We start from the raw sequence: 15,082 nt of genomic DNA, 5'->3' as shown, positions 1-15,082 counted from the left end.
TAGTAGGCAAGAGCTCGACTACACATCTAAAGTGCCAATCCCTTAGGGAGTTGTGTTGAGTGCCGAGGAGCCATCTCCGGAGAAATCTTTGCCCGAACTAATACATTATTGTATGGGAGATGGGGATCTATGCTTTTTGTATTAGTTATATTAAAACCTAGAAGTGATCCTTCAGCGACTATAGCTGGCTGGATCTTAACTTAGAATATAGGGCCTATTTCAGATCTATTTAGTGGTACATCCTATCGTTTGTCAAATTTTTTTTATAAAATTGTTATCACTAAACTAAAATACTAACTACTGATTTGGTAGCTAACTTAAATAAATGTCTTGAGCAATTTGAAGACTTGACCTCGGTCATCGTAAGATTAGAGAGGAAAAGTAAATGAAAAAGATAAAGAATCGAAACATGGCATTACTCTTTTGAGAAATTAATGAGGATACGGCCGGCAAAGAAAATTTTTATATTTTTTTCATAATTAATCAAAACTTGTACACATAAGTAAAGCTTAAAAAGTTGACAGTTTTCCATGTTCTTTAACGCATGCAACGCTCACTAATAATTTATAATTTATAATGAGAATTATTATTGGTATTTTAAAAATCTTATTTTACATTCTAAATTTTTTATAATTCGAAAGAAAAATATACTTGTAAAAAGTAGATAATGAGATTTTTAGAATGCTAATAACAGTTTTATTTACAATCAACTAATATATAAACACCACTGTAGGAAAATGATTCAAACAAAGCGAAATATAGGCGAATTTGTAAATGCCAAACGGCAGAGGTGGCCTTTCCCGCGTTCTCAAACTCCAACTAGGGTTTGTGACTACAGACTAGCTAGGGTTCAAGCTAGGGTTCCAGTTGATGAGGAACCTGTGTTGCTTCTGGTGTGTCTTTCTTTTTCTCTGAAATTTCGGCTTCCTTTCCCTTTTCCTCTTGCTTGCTGTGTTTTATCTCACCATAGAAGTAAGAGACAAATCCCCAGAGAGAGAGTGCAAGAGAGACTCCCTTTACTGCTTGGAATTTTTCTTGGTAAAAAATAACTGCTAGGACCTCAGTTACGGGGAGCAAAACGGCAATTATAATTCCAGAAAGCAAAGATGAGGCGCAGAAGATGACTCCTACGGCTCCCAGAAAAAAACCTTGCCACACTATAGCACTAAATACCAGCACCACATAGTAACTGGTTTCCCCCAGACCGAAGTTTCTTGCTTCTCTTGGAATAACCTGAAAAAAGTGGTAAATAAATTAGACCATTTACCAAGCAAATATCTGTTTTATATACCACTGATTTTCTACGCTCATTCATCCCTTTATTAATTTTCTTTTTATGAGATTAAATTGTACAAAAACGTAAGTAAGATCTCATGTGCAACAAAAATCTTTTATAAATAATGATAAAATAATTAAAAATACCAAAATTTCACAATTTTATGACATGGCTGATGCTACAGTTCGTTGAAAATATATGGTATCTAGTGCGAAATCAATACATATGAACCAATAAAGTAGAATAAAGTCACACTTATTATATTAGTTGGTAGTTGGTACAGTAACTTTTTAGATTAATTCAAATCATGAAGTGATCAAGCTTTAGGGGTGTATTCAATTAATAATTTGAGAGACTTCACATAAAATTTTGATTCAATTCCCTCGAAATCTTATAGAGAGATGTGAGATTTGTAGATACTTAAAATACACATAAAATCTCTCAAATTCTTTCTAATTCCTTAACTTTCTAAAATTCTTTAAAATCAAATTTTAATTGAATACATATAAAATGTTATCCTAATTGAATACATCCTGATTTTTAAAAATTTTAATAAATTATCTTAAACTTCTAAATGAATACATATTAAATTTTAATAATTGGTTAAAATTCTAATCAAATATATCTAAATTCATTAAAAAAATTAAAATAATTTAAAATCCCCAATTGAATACACCGACTGAGGATATAGGCCTAGGAAAAGTAAAAAAACCTGGTGGATTTTCTGGACTTCATAAACATGAAAGCTGGCCAGCCAAAGTTTATCTCCTCGAAATTCTAAATAAAAGCCACTTTATATATTAACTAATTAATACGTGTCGCTTTTCTTTTACATTTTTAAGATTCTACAACTTTACTCGGATGATCTCTTTTTATAGACAGTTCAAATCATCAAGTCTTTATCTTTACAGAAAGTGTAACTAATTTTTTTTAAAGATAAAGATTCAAAAGTGACTAAGAAGGCAGTTCAAATCATCACGTAGAATCTTAAAAATAAAAGATGAAGAAAAGATCAGTAGAAAGTATGTTTGATTTACTGAATAATATAAAAACAAAGAGAGAAGATGTGCACAACAGTAGAGACAAAGAGAGACATGTAATTATAAAATGTGTGACATCTGCATTTATTTATAATAAATTCTTTATCTTTAATAAAATTACAATTCTAATATGATAATATCTAATTTAAAAAATATGATAAAAACTACAAGGATATTTCAAACACAATATAATTTACGCAACTGTATTCCTAAACTACTAGGTTCCGCAAAAATAACTAGCATTCTTCTTATTATATTGTATTGATCATCGTTTTGTTACAAGTTGGTCTCACATAGGAGTGATCTACCCCAAATAAACGGGGTCCAGATAGCTAGTGAAGAGAGAAACGTTACCTGCCAACTCTTTATCCATATCTGGAAATTACATTAGCACTTGTTTTTTTTTTTTTTCGGTCGAAAATAATATTTCTTGTTAGACTGTCTATTTGTACGACTGTTAAGTAGGTTGTTGTGAAAATTTGGGGTCTAAAAACTCACACAAGAGAAGCATATGTGACTAATTAACAAGCAAGATACCAGTAACATGTGAAGTAGAATTGGATGATGATAATTAAGCAGAGGCCGGATACAACTAACCTTGAAGTCGTTGTCGATAAACATTCCCACAGTGCAAAACAGAGTAGCAAACAAACACATAACCAATTGAATCTCCATAACCAAAGCATATGTAATGGTCTGCTTGGCCTTCTTGTATGTCAACTCTATCAACGGCAGCACAAATCCATACAAAGCAGCCGCCGCCACCGTCATCAAAAACCCGGCAATATACTCCTTATTCGATTCCCCCTCTGGTCGATCAGAGCTGGTGTTCAACCCCAAAACAGCCGCACCAATAGTCAACAGCACGACGGCGTTTATGGAGAATGAGGTGAACTTCTGCTTCACAAGAATAAAGGCAAAAAGGGCAGTGAAGGCTAGCTGGCCAGCGATGATTAGGGCTGACGTGGAGACCGGAAGTCGGGCAACGCCGTAGGCGTAAAGGTAGTCATCCAGGCCGGTGAGGACGCCGATGACGGCAGAGGCTATAAAGAGTGGGAGCTTCATGAAGATGATTTTTGTTGATGGCCCTTCAGTCTTGCGGCGGCGGTAATAAGCCATGACTAAGGGGATGAAGATGATCGGCCAGCCCCCGGTTTCGAGCCAGCTCGAAAGCCAGACGCGTTTGCCTCCATGGATGAAGTAGAGGCGCATAACCAATGGACCTCCAGCTGTGCCTATGGATAAAAGTATGCAGCTTATAATGAGAAGGAGCTTTTTCATGGCAGTGTTACGTTTTTCAACATGATCGGTTTCCATTGGTATCTACGTGAGGGCCGAAATCTCAGGACCGGCCCGGTAATGAATATGTGTTTCTCTGCGATGTTAAGTGTCGTAGGGCAGGAGAGAGCAAGAAATGAACCGGCTGTGTCGGAGTGAAATAATGGAGCAGTGGACAGCGACACCGAGGGTATGACAAAAGAAATGGCGTCGAGCAACGTTTACATCAAGAGTAGTGGAGGTGCCAATCATGAAGTGTAAGATTATTGAATGGTCAATGGTATACATAGACATCTTTAACTTGTCGTATTGAAAATTGGTTCTCATTTGTGTAATTTTTTTCCTCAATTTTAACTATGAAAGTTAAAGAGAGATTTTGTATTTGATCCATCAATTCGGGATCATGGAAATGTGGACGATTCTAACGTTCTTGTGAAATAAAGGTCAATCTTGGTTTCCAGCCTTTATTTATTAGAAGTGTGAGCAATTGAGATGATACAAAGTATTATTCTTAACATTTTAGTTGTAGTTCAGTTATGATTTATGTATGTTAACGTATAATGATATTACAATATGACGTTAAAATTAAACATATCAATTACAAAAATATATGTATTATAATTTTTCAAATTTACAATTAAAGGTTACACAATAGCATATATTATAATTAATTACTTATATAATGACGTTGATATTACTATGACAAAATGGACCTTTACCCTATTGTTATTAAAAGGTACTGTAGACTAATCCTTATACTTTTATGAAAATTCAAAAGAAATAGGAAGAAATTATTCATTTGGTTGGAACTTCTGGAATTTATATTTGTTTTTCTATTTGAAAAAAACTAATATATTATGGGGAGACTTTGGATGCGATTCGTAGCCACTAATATTCTTTGATTGAAATTTTATTGGTTTTCAACTTTTCATAAATTAGTATTAATAGATTTCCATGTCAATTTTTTCATTTTTTTAAATAAAAAAAGCTGAACTTTCAAGATAATTAATTTTCTCACTTAATTGGCATATTAATTGTCACATCCCGGCCCGGATCCCCACCACATCCCAGACTCGACTCCGCCGTAGTACGATATTGTCCGCTTTGTGCCCCGACCACGCCCTCATGGTTTTATTTATGGGAACTCATACGAGAACTTCCTAGTGGGTCACTCATCCTGGAATTGCTCTCGCGTGAACTCGCTTAACTTCGGAGTTTTTATGGAATCCGAAACCAGTGAGCTCCCAAAAAGTCTCGTGCTAGGTAGAGATGGGAATATACCTATAAGACTTACAAGATCCAGTTCCCTGGGCGATGTGGGATGTTACAATCCACCCCCCTTAGGGGCCCAATGTCCTCGTCAGCACACTTCCAACCAGGGATTGGCTTTGATACCAAATTGTCACATCCTGGCTTGGGCCCCCACCACATCCTGGGCTCGACTCCGCCGTAGCACGATATTGTCTGCTTTGCCCTGACCACACCCTCACCGTTTTGTTTCTAGGAACTCACACGAGAGCTTCCCAGTGGGTCACCCATCCTGGGATTTCTCTCGCACGAACTTGCTTAACTTCGGAGTTCCTATGAAACTCGAAGCTAGTGAGCTCCCAAATGGCCTTGTGGTAAGTAGAGATGGGAATATACATATAAGGCTTACAAGATCCACTCCCTTGGGCGATGTGGGATATTACATTAATTGCCTGGATTCAATGTAATCATGGAAATTCAAAATTCTTATCTCCATCGTCTAAATTCAAAGAAAACCAAATTGTAAACAATTAAGGTTTTTCAGTCCAACTAATTTGAAATTCTTAACCATAGAGTAGGTAAGGAAATGGATCCATAAGGAAAAGGAAAAATTACACTAGAGTATACTTTTAATACTTAATTTTATATTGAGATAACACTTTTTAAACATTTTAAGGAGGGATAAAATTATACATCTGGAAGATGACATCATTGCCTTCTTTTTTTCTGGAGTTTAAGTTACGAAGATACCCTTTATAGTTGTGAAGCCTTTTCACACTGTGCTCCCTTCTTTCTCTTTTCACACTCATACCTTATTCACCAGATTCGGTTGGCTGAACAAAGGAAAGATTAGGCAGAGAAACAAGTTTTTGTCTTGGGAGATCAGAAGAAAGCCGAGCAGCCACAAGCAAGAGATCATCGTTGAGTTTGCAATGGAAGTAAGGAAATTTTAGAAACGTAACTTTTAGGGTTCCCAAAATTCGACACACCTAGTTTTCTTATCTGTATACAATGTTTGCCATTTTTTCTCAAATGTATATCAACCTGTTTCTTATTTTATTTTAATTTTATTATATCTTACAATATATTAAATTGTTAATTAAGAGTAAAAAAAAAAAAAAAAAGGCTTCTTGAAATCCCCAATCTGATGTTTAAGTCAACAAATTAACCTATCTCTTATTCACTCTATGAGACAACTCAAAGCTCATTAATTTGTAGCCACCAATAACCTGTTCATAATTTAATAACTCAATTTGAATGTTGTGAATGTGGGGGGATAATGTCATTCGTTCTCTTATTATTTTCGTTTTTCTCTTACTCGCATCCCATTTGAATGGTCTAAGTTAGTTTCAGAAGTCTATAATTGCGTCACAAGTCCAAGCTAGTTTGATCTTTTGCATCAAATGTATGTTTCTGCCATCTAGTATTAAAAAATGAAACAAGGTTTTAGTGTTCTTCTTGATGAATCTGTGAATCCGAGTTAGCAAGTAGGCAGGCTTTAGACCAGGCAATGTTAAATTACTCTTTTTTTCCCTCTCATCTCGAGTACGATGGACTTCATGCTTCCAGGAAAACAATGGATACAAAACTGATTCTACATGTTTTTGACACTAATTTTGCAAAAATGATCGAGAACGGGTTGGACCGATGGAACATATGTAGTTTTATTGAAAATGTACAAACTGATTACTAAAATTATACCAACTGATTATGCACAAAGGTCGAGAAGGGGTTGAACTGATGACTTGTATGTAGTTTTGTAGCAACCTTAGTAGTTTAGTTAGCATGATAAAAGCATGGAGACTTAAATAACAAAGCTAGTCGCAAATCTTCTTTTCTATTAAATTATTGAATATTATCATTATTTCTCAATGTCATACATAATACCATTCAACTGCATAAAGTATTATGCATGGTGAAGAAAGGTAAAAGTCTAATGACACAGTATGGTGGTGGCATCAGTATTTTGGCTTGGAATAGAAATCAAATTTTCGTCATCCAGGGCGGTGAGGATGCCATTGATGGTAGAGGCTATAAAGAGTGGGAGCTTCATGAAAATGTTTTTGTTAATAAGCCTTCAGTCTTGCAATAGTGGTAATAAGCCATGACTAAGAGGATGAAGATGATTGGCCAGTTGCCAGTTTCAAGCCAGCTCAAAAGCCACACACGTTTGCCTCCATGGATGAAGTAGAGGTGCATAACCAATGGACCTTCACATGTGCCTATAAATAAAAGTATGCAGCTTATAATGAGAATGAGCTTTTTCATGGCAGCATTACGTTTTTCAGCATGATCGGTTTCCATTTGCATCCACGGGAGGTTTTCACACAAATGCTGAAATCACAGGACCGGCCCGGTAATGAATATGTGTTTCACTGTTACGTTAAGTGTTGTAGGGTAGGAGAGAGCAAGAAATGAACCAGCTATGTCAGAGTGAAATAATGGAGTAATCGATAGCGACGCCGAGGGTGTGACAAAAGAAAGGGCGTCAAGTAACATTTACATCAAGAGTAGTGGAGGTGCCAACCAAGACGCGTAAGATTATTTAATAGTCAATGGTATACATAGACATCTTTAACTTGTTGTATTCACTACTAAGCATAATTGCTTGGGCGACGAAAGGACAACCGTCGCGCAAAGGCAAATACGGTTGCTGGAAATATTGGACAGCGAAGAGGATGTCGGCAAATTCTGTTGTGCAAAACTGATGACACTAGTACAAAAACATGTTTGCGCGACGCAGCTAATTGCGTCGCGCAAAGTATGTTTGCGTGACGCTAAACAAAAAACGTCGCGCAAATGGCCTTTGCGCGACGAAGATTGGCGTCGCGCAATACCATTTTGCGTGACGTAAGGGTACCTACGTCGCGCAAAACGGTATTGCGCGATGCCAATCTTCGTCGCGCAAAGTGCAGTCGCGCAAAGGCCATTTGCGCAACGTTTTGTGCGTCCCGCAAGATTTTGGCGCTAAACCAAGTAAGGTTTACCGCTTTTTCTGTTGACTTTGCGTGACGCAGGGCTACATGAGTCGCGCAAAACAGCTTTGCGCGACGCAAGTGCACGTACGTCGCGCAAAACATCTTTGTGTGACGTATGTGGCGTCACGCAAAACATCTTTGCGCGACGTACGTGCACTTGCGTCGCGCAAATTGATAATTTTGGCGGTCCTTAGCGAAAAATAGGCGCTTTTTTTCAATTTTTCCAAGTTTTCCAACCATATATCCTATCTTCTTTCCCTCTCGGTTTTTCTTTCCGTAGACCTCTTTTCAGACCTCTTCCTCTTCCTCTTATCCTCTTCCTCTCGGTTTTGCTTAAATTGCAGACTTTCGGTTTTGGTTGGAGATTGCAGACTTTCGGTTTTGCTTAAATTGCAGACCTCTTCCTCTTCCTCTTATCCTCTTCCTCTCGGTCTTCCTCTCTCTTTCCCATAGACTTCTCTCTTCCTTCTCGTTCTAAACGACGGGTAGCCACACGAATGTCGAAGCCAACGGGAATCAAGTCCCAAAATCAAGGTAAGGGTTTGTGATTTGCGATGGGTTTTTGTTATTTAGGGATTAGGGTGAAATTGCAGTTCAGTGTAGGGTTTCACTTTGTGATTTTGCTGCACGCACACTCGATTGTTGATGGGTTGGTGAGGAATTGTTATTACGCTGATTCGATACGGATGAATTCAAACATTGGTTTTTCGGTTTCCTGATATCTTTCAATTTACAATTTTATGGGTGAAGTGCCTTTGTGCAGTAGAAAGAATCAAACTTTATTTCTCAAGTTTTTGTGGCTTGTGTCAAGAGTTAATTTGTTGACAAAGCCTTTGTTTTCAATCAAAGTGGTTGAATAATAATTGAACATCCTTTCAGGCTGGAAGCGTTGATGTGCTGCACTGCTATTATGCACATGGAGAAGAAAATGAAAATTTCCAAAGGCGCAGTTATTGGATGCTTGAAGAGTGAGTTATATGCTACAAATCTATCAAAGATTTTTGTTCAAAAGCCTTAGCAGTGTTTGTGGATGTGTTTGCAAGTACAAGCAGGCACCCACGGCTGCCTGTTCATTTTAATACCTGTCTAATAAAATTAAAGAAAACCCAAATGCAATTAACATTTAGTCTCACATGCTAATGATTCAAGTAATTTATTGTGAAATTTTCTTTTCACGTCTGACTTACTTGGTCATTGCTGCAGGGCTCTGCAACACATAGTTCTCGTCCACTACCGGGAAGTTAAGGTAATGCTTTATTCTTTTCATTTCATTCTTGTTGTTTGCGCAGGCATAGTTTTTTTTCATTGAAATATGGCATTCTTGGTTGACAAGAATTACTTTGACATCTCACTTTTTATTTCCTCAGGTTCTAGGTCGAGAGAAGGACATTTCAATCCCTCTGGACTTAACAACAATTCAACTTTTCCAACCAGAAGAAAAATAACACTTCAACACTAGCCGAGAAAGGTATTCGTGCACCTTTTTTTTTTTTTATTTTTTATTTTATTATTTCATGATATAGATCTTTGCACAATTGGTAAAAGCAAATTATTTTTTTAATTTCTAAGTTGTAGCAGTGTAGTGTGTGTTTCAGTTTCGGCATGTGAAACTTTTCGTTCCATTGTTATGACATTGGTTTAATTAGACCTTTGCATGCTATGAGCCTAGCTATTCTGCTTTACAACTTCCCAATCCATTAGTTGACTCTTTATTTGCTCTCGAACAGATGACAATAAGCTTTACAAGTTAAGCATCATCTTTTGCCTTGAGTTAACCAGTTGTGCCCCTTAGGCACTGTTTCAATAAAATCATTCAATTGTAAAAGGAACTTATGGGTGCTTAACCTGGCTTTTACGAACATATGATGTCTGACCTTTATATTCTAACCTTTTGTAATCCTAATTTGGTTGTTGATTAAAGTGGAACCAAATATTTCATACTTGTATACCCTCATTATTTGTATGTGATAGAAAAAGAGGCGCAAGCTGATAACTTTTTGTGCTAAATTCATGACAATCTAAAAACAGTAAGTACCAAGGATAATAAGATATGTGTGATATTTTGGGTCTGATAACACCACCTCCTTATAAGGTTTGAGGGTGAGTGGGTCCAATTCCTGTTTAGTTTGTGCTATTGGCTTAAAGAAAACTAAAGGGAGATGATATGATTCTACCATTTGTGGTGGTTTGCCGGTATTTCTCATCAAGAACTTGGTGGTTGAACCTTGAAATCCTATATTCCATTAAGCAAATATTATAAAAGCTGAAAAGGTATTCTTTCAGCATTTTGTGTGGCATGCTTTTAAGCCTTTTACCTTCTTTTTAGCGAGAAAAGATTTATGCTTTCGCCTTTTGTTTTCTATTATTTTGTTAAATTTCTTACTAATAAGTTTGTCTGTCAAATGATGTTGAGTTGAATGCTTTATTCAAAAAGTGTATAGATGTCGAAGTTGATCGCTCGTCGTAGGAGTGTGACCAATGCGCCTCCCGCATTATCACCATTTACTGCTCCATCCGTGAGTGCTCCATTGATTGGGGAGACTACACCCCTTACTGAGGCTACTGCTACGGCATCCCAGGTGCCTGTATCATCGACGTCATCAGTGTCGGTTCAGTCGCTCAGTGCGCGGCGGCCTCATCGGCACCGCCGCGATTTGGAGCCTTCTGTTCATACTTCCTCATCATCCAGAGTTGAGGATGGGGGCTCCCAGCCAGGTAGTTTTTTTTTCCTAATTCTCACTACGTTGTATTTTTTTTTCATTTTAAAACTATTATTTTTATGATTGTGAAAATTTGTTGCGGGTTGTGAATTACTGTTATTTTACTTTTTTAAGGTTTTGGGAAATGATATACTATTAGGGGAGGCTTTGCAAAATTTTCTATAGAAATTTAAGCTTAGGATTTTCACCATTTAAGTTTTTTTGGATAGCTAAAAAAAAAACCAGGGGGCCTAATCGAATGCTGAAGACGGCACAGAATGTACGTCTGTCTGCCTCCTTGATCAAGATTGCATATGACTCGCGACATCGTGGAGCGGCTACCTCACAGCAACATAGCATCGTCGCTACTAGCTGTGGTTGTGTTATTTGGAATTGTTGTCCTATGCAGTGGGAGACTTGGGCACAAATTCCTCAGGAGACGAAGATACTGGTGCGAGACAAGTTGTCGGTTAGTATATTAATTTTTGGCCTTTTATCATTTTTTTAATTATGTTTACAAATATTATAAACCAAAGTATATTATCTTAATATTATTAAATTTCTTACTATTATTTTGTTGTTTTATTTGTAGGTCAATTTTGATTTTAAGGACATATCCCCTGAGGTCATCACCTACTTAGACGAGACCTTCGCAAATCGGTACAAAAATTGGAAGAGCGATCTTCATGCGCATTTTAAGAAATTTAATGATCCAGAGGTTGCTCGCCTAGAGGGTTGCCCATCCGAGTTGGAGCATCGGCCAGAGGATTGGGAATGGCTCTGCAACCATTTTACGGACTCAAAATTTGTGGTATGTACTTAATATTTTAATAATAATTCATTAAAGTTTTAGTTATTTTTTTAAGCTTTTTAAAATAATTTCTTTCAAATAGTCGCACTAACATGTATATTGTGTGTTTAACAGAAGAAATCTGTTGCTGGCAAGATAGCTCGGGACTCTAAGACACTTCTCCACCATTCCGGTTCGAAGCCCTTTTCGTATAACCTTGAGACACGACGTCAGGTAAAAGTATATTAATTTTGAAATTTTATACAATTTAATTTTTATTATTGATTAATAAAATTTTCCTAATGGTTTTTTTTTTTTAGGAGGGTTCTAAGTTCCCAGAGATCGACGTGTTCAAGGACGTTTACGTTCGACCTGGCAATGAGATCGCTGAGCAGCTTCATGTAAGTAGATGTAATTGTTATTATTCTTATATTTATGAATCGTTCAAGTATTATTTATATTTTGTTATTAACCATTATACGTTTTTTCTTTATTATTACAGGCTACTATGGTGGAAAAGGGCGATGCTGTTCTCCAAGAAGCAACATCGCAACTTCCCTTGGAAACCCCGATGGAGGACGTCACTTTACCCGAGGATGTAGGTTTTCAGATCATGACTGAGGTCCTGGATCAAAAGTACGGTCGTCGTCATGGCAAGGTTGTTCGGGGTATAGGGAAGGCGCGGGTTCGTGAGACGGGTGCCTCTTCTTCCAAATCGACCACAGGAGAGGCCAACGCCCTGAAGGAGGAAGTGACAACCCTTAAAGGTCAGCTTGCAGCCCAGGACGAGCAGATAAAGGCCCAAAGTGAGCAGATGAGGGCCCAGAGTGAGCATATAAAGGCGGAGAACGAGCAGATGAGAGCTGAGAACGAACAGATGAGGGCCCAGATGAGTATGATTGTACAGGCCTTAGCGGTGTCCGGTCTCCAAATCCAGCTGCCAGCACCTGATCTTACTCCACCTTCGACCTCCCAGCCACCTCACCTACCCGATACCCAGTAGTTTTCAAACCTAGAAGACTACTTGGCAAGCCCACTTTGCGTGACGCACACCTACGTCACGCAAACCCACTTTGCGTGACGCATGTTACTACGTCACGCAAAGACACTTTGTGTGACGCATGTTACTACGTCACGCAAAGACACTTTGTGTGACGCATGTAACTTCTTCGTCGCGCAAAACCTTCTTTCACAGGCGTGGCGCGACGCCTGTAGCGCGACGAAGGTTCGTCACGCAAATTTTTGCGCGACGTTTTTTTGACTTTGCGCGACGAAGGACCTACATCACCCAAAGTATTTTTTGCACTAGTGTGACGTCAGACATTGCGTGATGGAGGAAAGTGCTTCGTCGTGCGAAATAAATGTTGTGCGACGAAATTGGTGGTTGTTGCACATGATACTTCGAGCGACGAAAATAGGGTTTGACCTCTAAAACCTTATGCGACGGAAATAAGGCATCGCAATATGATTTAAAATTAATTTTTTTAAATAATTTTTATTTATTTATTTATTATTTATTATTTCCTTTTAAATGTTGATAATATTGTTTTATGTATAAATTAATTTAATGAAATAAAAAACAGCAAATGTAAAGAAGAATATTGAATTAAAAAATTATTGAAAGTGTATATACAACGAAAAGAAATATTTTATTATTTAAAAATAATTTAAAAAAAAAACTAGAATATGTAGTTGTCTACGTCACAATCGCCTGCTAGTGGTGTTGCTGCTGCGTTGGGGAAGCTGGGAGGTCGTAGCTGCTGCGGCGGGGGAGCTAGAAGTGGTTCAACGTCAGAGAACCGAATGTTAGAGATTTGAAGGGCGAGACGAATTTGGTTCATCAAACTGCTTTGGGCCGCAAGCTGAGACTGCTAAGTGGCAATCTACTCCTTTAGGTCTACCACTTCAGATGTCAGTGATTCGACCACTTCTGTTCTCTGCCTGAAGGATAAGGCAAACGGGTGCTAAGGGTGGGCTTTCCCAAGCCCCCGGTGAACATTATTCTGCCTACGACTGAGGGTCTGATTGAGTGTGTCCGTCATTATCTGAAAACTCGCCTCCTTAGGGGGAAACACCTCCTCGATCAGTGTCTTTGGGGGAAGTTAGGAAGCCACCTCCTTTAGAACGGTCTGGCTTTTCTCCACCATGGTGGACTAGAAAAATGAAAACAAACAAATTAATTTTAATATACATGTAATTAATATTAATAGTAATTGAATATTAAAAAATTGAAATAACTTACATGAAGCTTATCACATCCCGGGTCGGGGCAGATCACTTTCCGGGCCCGCTCCACCACCATAGCACGATATTGTCCGCTTTGGGCTTACCATTCCCTCACGGTTTTGTTTTTGGGAACTCACGAGCAACTTCCCAGTGGGTCACCCATCATGGGATTGCTCTAGCCCCCTTCTTGCTTAACTTCGGAGTTCCTACGAAACCCGAAGCCAGTGAGCTCCCAAAATGCCTCATACTAGGTAGGGATGGGAATATACATATAAGGATCACATCACTGGGCAATGTGGGATGTCATAATCCACCCTCCATAGGGGCCCGACGTCCTCGTCGGCACACCACGATCAGGGTTAGGCTCTGATACCAAATTGTCGCATCCGGACTCGGGGCAGATCACTTCCCGGGCCCACTCCACCATCGTAGCACGATATTGTCCACTTTGGGCTTACCATTTCCTCACGGTTTTGTTTTTGGGAACTCACGAGCAACTTCCCAGTGGGTCACCCATCATGGGATTGCTCTAGCCCCCTTCTCGCTTAACTTCGAAGTTCCTACGGAACCCAAAGCCAGTGAGCTCCCAAAAGGCCTCGTGCTAGGTAGGGATGGGAATATACATATAAGGATCACACCTCTGGGCAATGTGGGATGTCACAAAGCTGCTCCGTCAACTCATGCTCGAGCTGAACGTACACCTCCTTGAACATGTCAATCTCAGGAAACTTTGACCCTCTAAATAAAAAAAATATTAACACATAGATTAGCAATTGTGTAATAGAGAGTAAAAAAATCAAAACTTAAAATAAATATACGGTTACCTTACGTCGCTCCTCCAACCTATAAGAGAAACATCGTGAGCCAGAGCGGTGAAGAAGTTTCTTCTTCGACCGATTGATCGAGTTTGCCTTCACTTTTTTCTGCTAAATTAAAATAAAATATATTAGTTTAGATATTTATAACAAATTAATGAAAATATTAAAATATTATTAAAAAATATAAAAAATTTTGATTAAATATTATTGAAATATATATTACACTTATGAGGTGTTTCTCGTATTAAAAATAGCTGTAGAGCCACTCCCATTCATCCTAGCGGTCCACCAACTCTATAGGGCACCCAACTGCTAGAGTGACCTCTGCACCATCATATTTCTCATAATACTTGTGGAGGTCTCTCTTCCATTGAGTGAACCTACTGGCGCAAAGCTCGTTGATGTACTGGTTTTGATTGGCATCGAGGTTCGTGAGCTCATAATGATGCTACAAAACTCAACAAATAAATAGTAGTTAAATTTTTTTATATTTGTATACTTTAATAAAAATTAGTATTTGAGGTTTAAAATACTTGCTGATAATTCATGAAGAATGACTTCTTTGACTTCTGGTGGGACAGCTTTCTATGACTCCCATAGGAGGGGGCAATGATTCCTAATAACCGAGCCAATGTCGCTGCCCAATGCACTGTGCTGCTTCTTTGTTGCAGCCGCACGATGTCGAGGATCCCACATAATGGTGGTGGTGCAAGTGGTCTATGACATCTT

At 38.2% G+C, this 15,082-nt stretch overlaps 2 protein-coding genes and 1 long non-coding RNA gene across 3 annotated transcripts; 2 read left to right on the top strand and 1 right to left on the bottom strand.

Moving 5' to 3' along the window:
* Positions 1–651: 651 nt before the first annotated feature.
* LOC125475931 (purine permease 3-like) lies at positions 652–3,633 on the bottom strand. Its single transcript, XM_048581400.1, has 2 exons — positions 2,914–3,633; positions 652–1,233 (listed from the first exon to the last, which is right to left on the bottom strand). Exons 1-2 carry the CDS (start codon positions 3,631–3,633, stop codon positions 856–858), a joined length of 1,098 nt encoding a protein of 365 aa, XP_048437357.1. The 3' UTR covers positions 652–855.
* Positions 3,634–8,694: 5,061 nt separating this feature from the next.
* On the top strand, positions 8,695–9,261 carry LOC125476058. The gene is made up of 3 exons (XR_007257423.1): positions 8,695–8,788; positions 9,024–9,066; positions 9,188–9,261. It is a non-coding gene; the product is annotated as an uncharacterized LOC125476058 (long non-coding RNA).
* A 1,000-nt stretch (positions 9,262–10,261) lies between these two features.
* LOC125476079 lies at positions 10,262–12,330 on the top strand. The gene is made up of 6 exons (XM_048581814.1): positions 10,262–10,535; positions 10,750–10,988; positions 11,112–11,330; positions 11,445–11,543; positions 11,630–11,710; positions 11,812–12,330. Exons 1-6 carry the CDS (start codon positions 10,262–10,264, stop codon positions 12,310–12,312), a joined length of 1,413 nt encoding a protein of 470 aa, XP_048437771.1. The 3' UTR covers positions 12,313–12,330.
* Positions 12,331–15,082: the final 2,752 nt, after the last annotated feature.

The sequence above is a fragment of a genome, unplaced genomic scaffold (genome assembly GCF_019419815.1).
Source record: "Pyrus x bretschneideri cultivar Hongxiangsu unplaced genomic scaffold, Pyrus_bretschneideri_v1 Contig17, whole genome shotgun sequence".
NCBI lineage: Eukaryota > Viridiplantae > Streptophyta > Magnoliopsida > Rosales > Rosaceae > Pyrus > Pyrus x bretschneideri.
Note: the sequence above shows the minus strand (reverse complement) of the source record. Positions and strands in the feature narration are given on the sequence as shown.